Source organism: Strix aluco, chromosome 27 (genome assembly GCF_031877795.1).
Source record: "Strix aluco isolate bStrAlu1 chromosome 27, bStrAlu1.hap1, whole genome shotgun sequence".
Classification (NCBI taxonomy): Eukaryota; Metazoa; Chordata; class Aves; order Strigiformes; family Strigidae; genus Strix; species Strix aluco.
The window spans coordinates 4,550,127-4,562,595 of NC_133957.1; the positions used below are offsets into that span (position 1 = coordinate 4,550,127).

The following is a 12,469-nucleotide window of genomic DNA, read 5'->3' on the forward strand; positions in this document are numbered from 1 at the left end:
AAGGAGTTTTTGGTTCATCCAGATCTGGTGTTGCTTTTGCATGTGAGCTCAGTAGTATTTCAGTTAAGAAAAGCAAAGCAACTATACTGTGTGCTGAAGAAGAGTTTGTGCTTTCTGGTCTTGATGGACTGTATTTCCAAGATGCTCTTGTTGCTTTGTTCTCAAAAAGGAGATTGGCTTGCTTGTTTTTTGCCAGAAGCAACATTTCCACTAAGATGTCTGTCTTGTCCAGAAACACTTGAATTAATATTTCACCTTCAGTAGCGGGGGCACCTCTTCTGGGCCCCAGGCCTAGAGGTGGCCCATGGAGGGCTTCTCCTTGTAGGGATGGTGCCCGTTAATCAGTGTAAGAGCAGAGTGAGTCACGTAAGGGGCCACGTCTGTTCCTGCTGCCCGGGAAACAAGGCATTTGGAGACACAGTCCTCTGCTCAGGATCGTACAAACCACTCGGTGCCAGCACTAAGAACTCGGGGCAGGTTTCCTGACTTTTGGACCGGTGTTTGAGATAATGGCACACGCTGATTTTTCATAAACAGTGGGACTTCAGAGCACTGATGGCTGACAAGATTCTGTTCATTTTGTTTCCTTAGATTCGCCATGACGCTGAAATCCTTTACAGACTCCACAGCATCTTCACAGGACAAAATCTTCGCTGTGTTATGGTGCGTAACTGTTTTTCTGTGCCTTCATATTCTGTTTTTAGACTCGATAGAGTGAAAGACCCATTACTTTCAGGGGTGAAGGAATGAGTTAAATAGGAATTGGAATTCTGCAAGGAGAAAGAAATCACAATATAAAAGCCAGAATGAACTGGAACATCTCTAAAGCAAGTCAGGATATCACAGGGGACCACATGTGGAAGGCACAGGCTCTAAAATTTGATCTGCTGGTAACTGGAGAGCACATAAGGGCTTTCTCCAAAGGTGAAAGAATGGGATTTGGCTGCCCATGTTTGAGCTGCGTAACTGAGGCTGAAGCTGAACGTAGTGAAGGCTCTTCTGGACTGGGGCTTACTCAGCCTGTGACACCTACGGGAGGCTGGGCACGTGTTTATATAAAAGACCAGGCATGGCCCTTCCTCAGTTGCTTTTTTTCCCTTGGGATGTTTTTAAAGAGTCTTTTCTTAAGCTGAGCCCAAGGAGGAGACATTCGGCGCTTCCTTGCCGTTGCAGTGCAGCTGACGTGTGCCTGCCTCTGTCCCACAAGGCTGGTGACTGCTGAGCAGGCAGCAGCCAGCGTCAGCACTGATGCTTGGGTGTGTTTCTGTTCACAGCATGCGCTGCCAGTCCCTTCTGCACATGGCAATGTGCCGTTACAAAAAAGACACTGCCCTGAAGTACTCCAGAATCCTGAATGACCACTTCAAGGTAGGGCCCGCGTGTTACTGAGCTGCCAGCTGGGTGGCTGCGGGACTTACTGATGTTGGCTGAATAGCCCAAACCTAACAAGAGTTCTGTTCCTTGCTGCAGAGTTCCTCCAGATCTGCACAAGCACCTTCTCCGTGTGTTGCAAGGTAAGATTTAAAAATACGTCCGTTGTCATGTTTCTACGAGGGCGTGAGTGAGAACAGGAGCCGGAGTGTTTGAGTTGCTGCCTGCATTTGGGAGTGCATTGCCACTCGCTCTTCTTGCCCCCTGAAATCATACCGTTAGGGGCAGGAGTATTTCTGCTCTCTCCTCCCTGTCTTTTCTCCTCGGAAAGGAGTTTTTTGTTATGAAGTCCAGAGTTATATTAAGCAGAGCAGTTCTCCACCCGAGAAGCAGGTCAGGGGACCAAGGAAGGTATTGTCACTGCTGTGTCAGAGCCCCTGTTGTTGTTGTCCTCTGTTAGAGATCCCTTGAGACGTAACGGGATGCCATCCCCACCTCCCTAGCCACTGCCCAGTAGGATTATGCCTTCATCCTGTGGTAGCATAACATAGTTCATAGTTTTCTCTTTGGCTTAGTCACCACTTAAGAAAAAGAAGCTAATTTTCTAATTTCTGAGTTGTTGAGCATTTTGTCCTTTCCGTGTACCTGCCTCAGTGTTGCTGCGTATGTGACAGTCAAAGTCAAACTCAAGCTGTCACGTAACAGTGTTTGACCCGGTGCCCAGCAGACTGGGCCCGTGTTTGAACGACAGGGAGTAAGAAAGAGTTTTTCTGTGTGCGGTGGCAATTGCATTTGGCAGAGGGCTACCCAATTACTTGTCACGCAGCTGAACACATCTCAGTTTTCAACACTCCACTCCATCCTGCAGGCCTGGATGGTACCAAATAGCTCCCGGCATCAAATAGTCTGATGTCTTTCACTCTGCAGTTAAACGTTCATGATGGTGTTTCTTTCTCCTGCAGAAGCACAGGCATGGCTTATGCTGGCAGCTACAGTGGGAACGACATTAGCTCTGCAGTCACTGTTCCCTACGACATCCCAAACATCACCTCTGCCTACGTCAGCGTCACTTCCCGTATCCTCTATGCCTGTGATATTTGGGAAAAGGCCGATGCACTGGCCGGGAAGAACACGGGTAAGTTTTTGCCCTCTGGCTTTTCGGTCACATGTGTGGTGGTTGTGTGTATGGACTTGCTTCAATCCTAACGCTCAGCGTAGCAAACGCCGTACCGGAAGGTCAAAGCATCACGTATGTTGAAGCAGACAGCTGTGGCACATTGGCAGGTTATTGGCAGAGATACCCAATGGTGATAAATTGATGAGTGTTCCAATTAACAGGTTGTCTTGGCATCCTCAGAGGTCTCAAGAGCTATGGGATGAGGGTATCAAGTGCAGGGAAGCAGCCAACTTGGTGCATGGTAACACGAGAAGCATAAGGGGGTTTTTGTGGTTTGTTTTTCCCTTGGGGGCGCTTAGCTTTTCTGAGTTGGTTCCCCTTCTTTAAAAACAGGGTTTTGGCCTGTAGCCTTGTGTTTTAGTTGGTTTGTCAAACCTGCAGGTATTTTGGCCTTGAAAATGGTGAAGCTGGCTTCTCTCCATAACAGAGAAGCTGAGCAGCTCTTGCATTGGAGTCCCTGCTGGGCACGTGAGCAGTATTTGTTAGTACCATTTCCTGAATTTGTGCTACTTTTATAGTTTACACTTTTGTTGTTAAAAGTGTTGTGTTCTCCTGTGGTACAAGCAGCACTGAATAAGCAAAAGCCCTGGAGTGGTTTAAAACCCACAGTGTTGTGAGCTGCTGTGGGCGACAGGATGTATTGCCGCTGTCTGCTGGCAAACTGGCACAAGAAAATAATCACGATGAGCCTGGCTGAATTGCTGGAGGGCTGTAAAAATCCTCACTCTGAGGCGGTTGCTGAAATTCAAAAGGCTTTGCAAGTCCCCTTTGAAGAGAGCAACTTCAGTTGCTGGGTGTCCTCTGAGCAAATCTGTGCTCGCAGCAGCAATGCGTGTGTAGTATTTTGGGTTATATCCTCCAAAGGCTGGTAAAACACTGTCACTGAGAAGGACCAAACTGGCTCTCTGTTGCTGTTTTAATGGAGGGGAACGATGACTGGGGTAGTAAGTACTCCCAGGGGAGTGGATCTGTGCAGGACAACAGTAAATGCTCCTGTGGGCTTGGCAGTTGTTGCCGCTGTTCAGGATGGTGGAGGAGTTCCAGACCTGGAGCCTGTTGATACTCAGCGTAAGGTACAGACGCTCAGAGGTACAGAGAGCGAGTACATCAAACTAAAAATAAAAAAAGGCCACATCCTTGATTCTTTTCTGCAATTCAGAGGGAATAAGAGGAGGAAGAAAGAGCAGTGGCCTTCAGAGATCCCTTAAAGAGGGAAGTTGAAAACTGGTGGAAAGCAGTTAGTTGTAACTGATGTTGGAGCCACCTGTGCAGAGCTGGAGCTGGCGGCAGGAGAGGAGGGCTCTCTCCGATCTGCCTGACGTGGCCAGCTGTGAGCAACCCCAGTCAGAGCTGTATCGCCTGGCCAGCTGGACAGATTGTGAAACCCGTTCAGCTGAGAAGTCCTGACGTCTGCAAGGTCTGAGGATGGGTGAAGCAAAGGGACCAGCCCGGTGACAGCGGTGTGTGCTGCCAGGCACCCCTCAGAAAGACACCAAATTTGGCCGGTTTAAAACCCGGGGGAGGCGCGCGGTAGGGACTGGGGTGTGAACACCCAAACTCCTGCCCGCCTACCGCGGCGTCTCGGTGTCCTTTCAAAGCCAGAGCCCGGGGAGGCGGTTCAGCATGTGTGTGTGCCTGTGTGAGTGCGTTTCCTCCCACGTGCCCTGCCCTCTGTGCTTGTGACGCTGCCCGGCCTTCGGCTAGTGCTGAGCTCTCTGCATTCACGATGTGTTTAGCGGGACCTGCCGACTGACAGGGTGCTGCTGCTGCTGCCGCTGCTCACTGCCCCTCGCCTGTCAGATGTGCCTGTTGTGTGAAACCAACCAAATGTTTTCTCCCTCCCTCCCCTTCTTCCAGAGTTTTTTGCTGACCTCAGCACTGCGACATGCACTCTGGCACTGAACAGCAGCGTGCCCGAGGCGGTACACTACGCTAGGCAGGGTTTGCAGTGGCTGAGATGGGAAACAGCTACACCTTAAGGTGGGTGAGAACCTGGAACTTTTTCATGCTTTTGAAGCCTCAGTAACAGTCTGACATGTTGAATTATTGGATTAAAAGCACCTGCATGGGAACACAAATGGAGATGGAAGGAACCTGGTTACAGTGGAAGAACTTTGAAGACCAGCACTGCCTCCAGCACCGACACCGATAGCTGCACCAACACCTGCAGTGACAGCGATACTGACACCGACACAGACACCGCCCCCGGCACCGACACCCGCAGCGTAAAAAAGAGAATAAAACTGCTTTTTTCTTTTTTTAACTCAGTGGCAGCAACTGGGTGCTTCACTCCGTCTGAGCTGTGCGCAGGCCGGGGGGTTTATCCCGTGCGCACAGGCTGGGGTCGAGGGCAGGATTTCGGGGTGCCGGCGGAGGCACAGAGGGCGTTTGGTTTGTGGCAGGAGCCTCTGGGAGCAGAGGGATCAGCCTCGCCTCTGCTCCCTTAGAAGGCACCGGAGATCTGCCGCAGCAGAGCGGCAGCGCGCTCGGGGCGTTCAGTGGCTCCGAACCGGCACCGCCCCCAGCACCAGCGCCCTGAGAACATTCTGGGTGTCCCCAAGAGCTGCAGAGCTGGTTTGCTGGAGCCAGGCGGGTGTGCTGGAGGCGGTTTCAGGGCTGCTTGCTGTGCTCACTGGGTGCTTTGGGCACTGAGCATCCCTGTCCCCTCTGCCCCCGTGTCACAGAGCTGTCCCCCCCGCCCCCCACTGTGTCCCTGCTGTTGCCATGGCAGTGTTGGGGCTGCCCAGTGCTGGGATGCCCAGTTGCCCTGGCAACGGGGACAACAGCCCATCTGGCATCGGGGATCCTCCCGTGAGTGTGTCCCCACGGCCCCTGCAGAGAGGGAGAGGTGGGGGATGCTGGGGGAGTGGTGTCTGCGTCCCCTTCCCGGCCGAAAGCCAGAGGGTGGCTCTGGGTGCTGGTGCTGCTGGGTGGCTGAGCCATGGGCAGGCGGGGTTGGGGGCTTGGGAGCGGGACAGAGCAGGGACCCAGGCTGCAGGGGAGCTCAGGGGGGGTGTGTGGGGGTGTGACACCCCCTGCCCCACGCTGCAGGGCTGGGGGCATCCCTTGTGCGAGATGGGGGTGCCTGGGGCAGGGGGGTGCCCGGGGTAGGGGGGTGCCCGGGGTAGGGGGCCCTCGGTCCTGCATTTGAAATCCATAGGGATTTTCTGAGCAGCAGTTCCTGCGTACATCCAGGGAAAGGAGTGGTGGGCTTGGCAGTGCTAGGTCTACAGCTGCACTCGATGATCTTAAAGGTCTTTTCCAGCCTAAACGATTCTATGAGATATGGTCCAGATGCCAGAAAAAGAGTAAATAAAAAGGGAGATGCAAAGTTGCCAATCCAGGATAGCAGAGATCGGATGCTGGGAAGGGGAGAATGGTGCTGTAAATACTTAAGGCAGGAGCCACAGCAGTAAATGATAGTATGTGGAGCTGGTGACTCTCCAGCAGACCCTTGGAAGGGACCCTTGGTGCATCTCACTGTCAGCTGAGAGATGAAGTTCATTAAAAGAAATAGTTGTGGCTCTTTTACTGTACCCACAGCAAAAGGCTGTTTTGGCTCAGGGAATATTTTTACGGAGTTTTACTTCTATGAATCTTAACTCTGCCACTTAAATATGGTCTAATGACGAAACAGTGTGGGGCGGCCTTATGTTCTCCACTTAGGAAGGGTGCCACAGCCTGGAGACACAGGTGTATCCTTTGGGTCTGCTGTGAATGGGATTCTAGATTTTCAAAGTGTCACTGTTACACCTTCCAGGTTTGCCTAGTCATGGCCACTGGGAAGATTCATCGGTCCATGGGGTCCTCCAAAATGGCTGATGGACTCCAGAGTAAGGTGGCAGTACGTCGTTATCCGAAGCTGGTCAGAGAGGCAGAGCAGCGTGTGCCTGTAAGTACCTGCTGGGGGCCGGGTAGGAGCTGGGTTAAGGCTGGCAGCTGCCCCTGTCCCTCCTCTGCCTTCCCCTCCTGTTGTCAGGGTGCTGTGGAGCCAGGCACCACCTCCCCACCTCTTTGCTGCCGTGCTTCTGTTGGAGGGGGCTGTCATGGTGCAGTGGGGGGTGGACTGTGTTGCTTCAGGGAAAGTCCAGGGTCTTTCCTGAACGTGCCAGTGGAGCCGAGATAAGGGAATGTACTGGGCATTGCACGGGAACAGCTGAAGCACAAACGTGCTTCCTTCCGTCCTCTTTGCTGTGTGGGCAGTAACATCTTCTGTCCCGTGGGCATACCTGCCAGTGCTGCTCTGGCCACACCGCTGGGCAGCTGGGCATGTGGTGGGCTGCTCAAACCGCCTGGAGTCTTGACAGGACACGGCTGTCCCAGATAGAACAGCTTCCAAAAGAGTTGTTTCATGGTGTCTCGTGTCCTGTGTGGAGCACAGATGCAGCCCTGCAAACAGCAGTGGATTCAGGGCGATTCCTCCTTCCCACCCACAACTGTCCCCTTTGCTGGCTGGAGCTCCCTTCACTGGAGGTGACCCAGTGCTGAGGCTCTGTCAAGGAGACATCTCTGTATCCTTCTGTGGAGGGGTCTGTGAGGCCAGAACAGAGGGAAGAGGAGTGCTAATGGAAAAGAAATAACGAAAACTTGGACCCATTCCTCTCCACCTCAGCCTTGGCACAACACTGCTTTTCTGCTTTCCTCTGACTCACCCAGCAGTGCCATCTCCACCTGCGTGTTGGTTGTGAGCACTGTGCAAGGGTGGAGTTAGGGGATCTCTGATAACTCCTCCCCGCTCTCTTCAAAGGTCTCTGGCTCAATCCAGCAAAACGCAAGAGGGAACAAATACCCGAAGAGCAGAAATCCCCCAACATGTCGCATCACCTCATGAAGGAGAAGCTAATGGGACAGAGCCACTTGCTTAGAGCGTGTGTATTCCGCTCTATATCATTAATTTACCGATGTTAAATATTTCAGCAGGTAATTTACGGGACTTCCAGGACTATCCTAGTGGCTGTGATCACAGATTACTCATCAGTGGCACTTGAACGAGAAAAGTCTTTCTGCAGAAAGGCATTTCTGTAGCTCTTGCTGGTGTTTTGCATTTCAGCTGACTCCCTCTGCCTTCCTGAAGGAGATGTCTCTTACCACCAAGCAGAGGCTGGCCAGCACCCGGGAGATGAGGCGGCCCCGGATTACGCAGCTTCTAGACATGGGTGAAACCTCCCATCACAAGGTAGCCTTTTCCTGCCCTTTTCCTTGCTGCTTGATGTGACATTTGAAGAGGGTGTGTGTTTGTGACAGGCGTGCCTCGGGCTCATCTGAATACCTCAGTGGCTAGGGCCTGTTGTCTTTTCAAACTGCTGGTGGTGGTGGAGTTCCTTCTGCTGGGAAAGGTAGAATGCTTTTCCCTGGTGAGAGGTTGGAAGTGCTGGTCTGCACTACGTCAATATAAATAACCTCTGCTGAAGTTGGTGGGTTTTGCTGGAGTTTAGCTGATACTGGGGAAGGCTGGGGCAGGCCACAAGGGCTCGAGCTTGCCATTTTCCATCCTCCTGGTGAAATAGCCACCTCGTGCTTTGGTGTAGTCACTGTCAAATGCTTGGGGTCATGGGACTCCCTCAACGGTGGCAGCATTGCCCCTTGAAGGCTGAGGGCCTATAGAAATTACTCAAGATTTAACAAAACCAGGTGCATTAATGTTTTGGGTTGGAACGATGTGTGGGACCTTTACAGGGTGTTAGATTTTGCAGGCTGCCAGATACACAGGGGAATCGCCCTGGGCGGAGGGGAGTGGAAGTGCGTTCTCTGGATCACTTAGATGTATGTTTAAGCTGCCTTTCTCACAGGACTGCTCACTGTAGCACACAGTCCAAACGGGTGGATCGCTGAGGTAGGCTGTGAGTGGAAAATTGCCAGCAAGAGACCTGTAACCAATTGGTTAAGGACTGCCCTAGGCAGCACAGGAGGCTGGGAACGCATCAGATGAGCGCACACGTAACTGGCAGCGTGCTGCAGGCACGAGCTGCCGTGTGAGCGTGGCTCCTGTGGAGCAGCAGGAGGCCTGCCTGGGTCTTTTGAGTGGGAACAGTGCAGCTGGGAGAGGGGAGACAAAGCAGGGAGGAATTTTCTCAAGTATTGCCTCTGCTCTGTGAACATTGGCTGTTTGTGTATAGTTTCAGACATGCTTCTGCAGTGGTATTAAATGAAATGGCAATAATGGAATACAATAAAGCATCTATTTAAAGCCTGTGGAAAAAGGAGATACCAAGTCCACTCTTACTGAAGTTGCCCAGTAATGCTGAGAAAAGAGCTAAACCTTACCACTCTCCAGCATTCACCTCCTTTGTCTTTTTCCCAACTACTGTGTTACTTTCTTTTTAGCCTTACCTCCTCTGGTAGTGTTGTCTTCTAACTGGTTTCTAGGCTCTCTATCAAAAAAGATATTTAGGGATGTGTGGGACTCGGTCTCTCTGTCTCAGAGTAAAGATCATCCCAAAATTGTTTCCCGTGGAGTCTCGTGTAAATTCTTGGGTTTCGCTTGCTCCATGAGTGCTCGTGGCTCTTCCAGGAAGTGCTCTGGAGCTGTGTGACCACGTCAGCACAGGGCTCTGCTGGCAGTAAGCGCTGCCTTGCATTCTGGAGAAGGAAACCTGGAGGAACACCCGCCAAAAGAGCTTCTTAGCTTGAGCCTTCTCAGTGTGGTCCAGAAACTTTTGATCAGCTCAGAACACAGGTGGGGGGCTGTTTCCTTGCGTGAGCCACGCGGACGTACTCACCAAGAGACTGTACTCCACTGGAGATCGGTGTAGGATTCTTTCATGAATCTTTCTCCCAGCAGCTGACCCTCCTCTCACCGCTCTGTCTTGCCTCTCCAGTTCTCAGCAGTTGACCTGGAACAGAGCTTGTTTCAGCCTTTTCCTTCAGAGGTGGTATTCCAGAACTACGTCCCCTTCGAGGCCTACGAAGTGCCACTGATTCTGAGGAACACTGACAAGGTAAGTGCTGGGATGCGGAGGTTTAACACTGTGCTGGAAGAGGAGAGCAGTGTAATTCCTGTGGTTTACAGCATAACAAGTTATCTGCTGCAGCACAGCACACTCAGAATAAAATGTCTCACCACCTTTATTCTGCAAGACGGTGGAAATCTTCCCCCCCTGATTTTGGCCACGCATTGGTGGTATCTAACGCAAAGGAGCTTTTCTAGTCGGCGTCCTTCCCCTTGAAAGCCCTGGATTGATGGGAACGTTGAGGGTTGTACAGTTCTTACCTGCTCTCCTGCTTTACCTCGAGTGTGCACCATGTGCTGGTGGCTCCCTGGTTAATCTCGGTTTCTGGCAGGGCACCTCTGCCTCTCACAGCCTGTTTAGCTGCCTCTGTGCAGCTCACTGTCAAGGCCCAGGGCTTGAGCCTTCTCCACTTCATGCTGGAGGGAGTTATGGTTAGTGGCATTAGCACTCCAGGAAGGGTGTTTTGAAGCAGCAGGGGAAACGGACTGACTTAGCAGAAGCAGTGGGAGGCCTTTAGGTGCCACTTTAGGCTCCTGCTAAACTTAATGCAGTTCTGCTCAGGTTTTTCTAAGCAAGGTGGCTCTCTGCTTTCCCTTCGGAGAACCACAGCACATCCAGAGTAATGTTCTCTTGAAGGTCTCCACCTTTACTTGAAAAAATTGTGATCGTTTTGAGATTTCCCAGGAAAGTTGAGAAGGGAGAAGCTGAAAAATGCCAGCAATGTTGTTGCATTGTAAAGAGGAAAATTGAGACCTTTTGGATTTTGGCAGGGGAAACGTTTGCTTGAATGAGTCATGTGCCAAGAGCAGCTGGTGGGAAAAGGCAGGAGGGAGGAAAGGAGCTGAGTGGGAAAGTGCTCTGGGAGAGAACATTGTACGTGCAAGGGTTTCTCTTGACACGTAAGAGTAAGTGTGCTGGAAGCAGAGAATGTTCAGAAAAAGAAAGGTGTAATTAAAGATACTGTTCTGTAATGAAGAGTAAGATGTGTACGTGAGAGGAGGGCAGGACGGGCAGAGGGAAGTGTCCGTGAGAGCACGTGAATTAACCCCCCCTCCAAATCTACCAGTCTTGTTGGAAAACAAACAAGCGGACAAAAAAAGCTGTCAGGGCATGTTGCAGGTGGGGGAAGAGCAAGAGAAGTCAGAGTATATTCTGAGGGAACAGGTTTTGACAGGGACATGGTTGAAAATGGAAGACCCTTTGGCAAAGACAGTCGCAGGGTGGTCCCTCATGTTATAGACTATCTTGCCAAAATGATGCAAGTTAGGACAAATTAAATTTCAACTATTTATTTTAGCAAGCGGCAATAAGCAAAACAGCGCTGGGCGGCCGGGGAGTCCCTGCTCCACCAACGGCGCGCACTCACTTCCCGAGGGTCCGTCTTTTTTATATCCTCCGCCTTCCGGTATCGGGTCTCTCTGAGAGGTGTATCCTGCGTCTGCGCACTTTGCAGTTAGGGGGTCGCTCCATCCGGGTCTTCCTCACGTCACCAACTCCTCGTATTTCCTGCTTTCCTGAGAGTGGGTCATAAAGCTTTTGTTTATATCTTACAGAGTACAGACACTACCCCTTCTACCCCTTTGTCCTTCTCCCCTTTGTCTTTCTCCCCTTTGTCCTTTTCCCCTTCTCCCTCTTTTCAGTCTTTTGCACAATAGGAGTCCCTGCTTCAGCATTTCAACTTAGATAAGCACTTGCAGTCAGTCGTTACACAATGTAATAGTTAAGACTAAGCTTAGGCTTACATAGTTCATGGAATAACATGTCACGAGCTCCCGGTATCTTTAATGGAATTTGATGAACAAACAATTTACTGTCTATCACAATTCCCCGTTTTTCTTTTTATCATTTTGTTCATCAAATCATTGCAATTCTTGTTGACTTAACAGGAGAGTTTTTTTCAATTTAAAGTCGTCATCTAATTGGTCGTTTTTGGCTTTAATGAGTATTGGACGGGTGACAGACATCAGATATGTTACCCGCTGCATCATTCTCCAAGTTATGACATATAATGTTATTGACAAAGTCAAACTGATCAAAATTAATATCAAGAGAACCACGATGGGGTGACACAAAAGGGTGTCCCACCAGTCATGTTCTGCATTCTTTTTTGCTCTTTCCAAGACTCGGTGTATTTCCTCCACATTGTGATGAACAGTTATTAGAGTTTTCTGTCCGTTTTCTCTAACTTTCTCTAAAATCTCAACTAAGTCGTTGTGTTGAAGTAACTGCTTAACCAAAGTGAGATTCATTCCAATGGGTGTAGGTTGTAAATTATGTATTAACCTATAATTGGATTGCAGGAGTTGGTGAGACATGACCGGGGCTAAATAGGAAAAGTCACATCTGATTATCTTTGTGAAATTGCAAACACAGAGATTTGAATAATTTTTAGTCTCTGCTATGACCTTGTCTACGGTTAAGAATTCACAAACCGTCCTCAAACATACACAACCTTTGCCGATATATATGAGTACTGTTTTAGGACTTTCATTGGGATGGACCTCAAAGTGGTAAATATTTTGTTCGGTATCTAAACAAATATCTTGTGCCTCAATTGCATTGCCTTCACAAATGAATCCTTGTTGTTCCCGTACAATGCAAGACTCCAGATTGACAGTTTGCCATTTTTCGTTTACCTTTCGGGCCCATAGTCTATGCTCAGAAGGATAGAGTATGGTCCCGTTGTGATTCAGCCCTAATGCAATGACAGGGTAAATTTGGTATACGGTGGCATTGTAAATAGTGAGTATAAAGGTAGTAGCTGTGTTTGTGATGGGGTCATAGGTAAAGTTTACCAGGTTCCACCAGGATTGGAGTCTCCTTTCAAAATCAGTGGCACTGTCCCAAATTATTCTCTGAATTTCAGTAGGAAGAATACCTTCTTCACCTTCTCTTATAATTGAGGCAACTATCGACTGCATCCATATTTGAGCCTGGATACAGCTGAGAGCCAAAGAGAGGTTATTTTGGA

The 12,469-nt window shown here is 50.1% G+C and overlaps 1 protein-coding gene across 1 annotated transcript in view; it reads left to right on the plus strand.

Moving 5' to 3' along the window:
• Positions 1-6,320: 6,320 nt before the first annotated feature.
• The window catches only part of LOC141915927 (hydrocephalus-inducing protein homolog), a 100,157-nt gene continuing 94,008 nt past the window's right edge, over positions 6,321-12,469 (plus strand). The window contains 3 exon segments of the mRNA XM_074807862.1: positions 6,321-6,440; positions 7,599-7,724; positions 9,367-9,486. Coding sequence (XP_074663963.1) covers positions 6,321-6,440; positions 7,599-7,724; positions 9,367-9,486 — 366 coding nt within the window.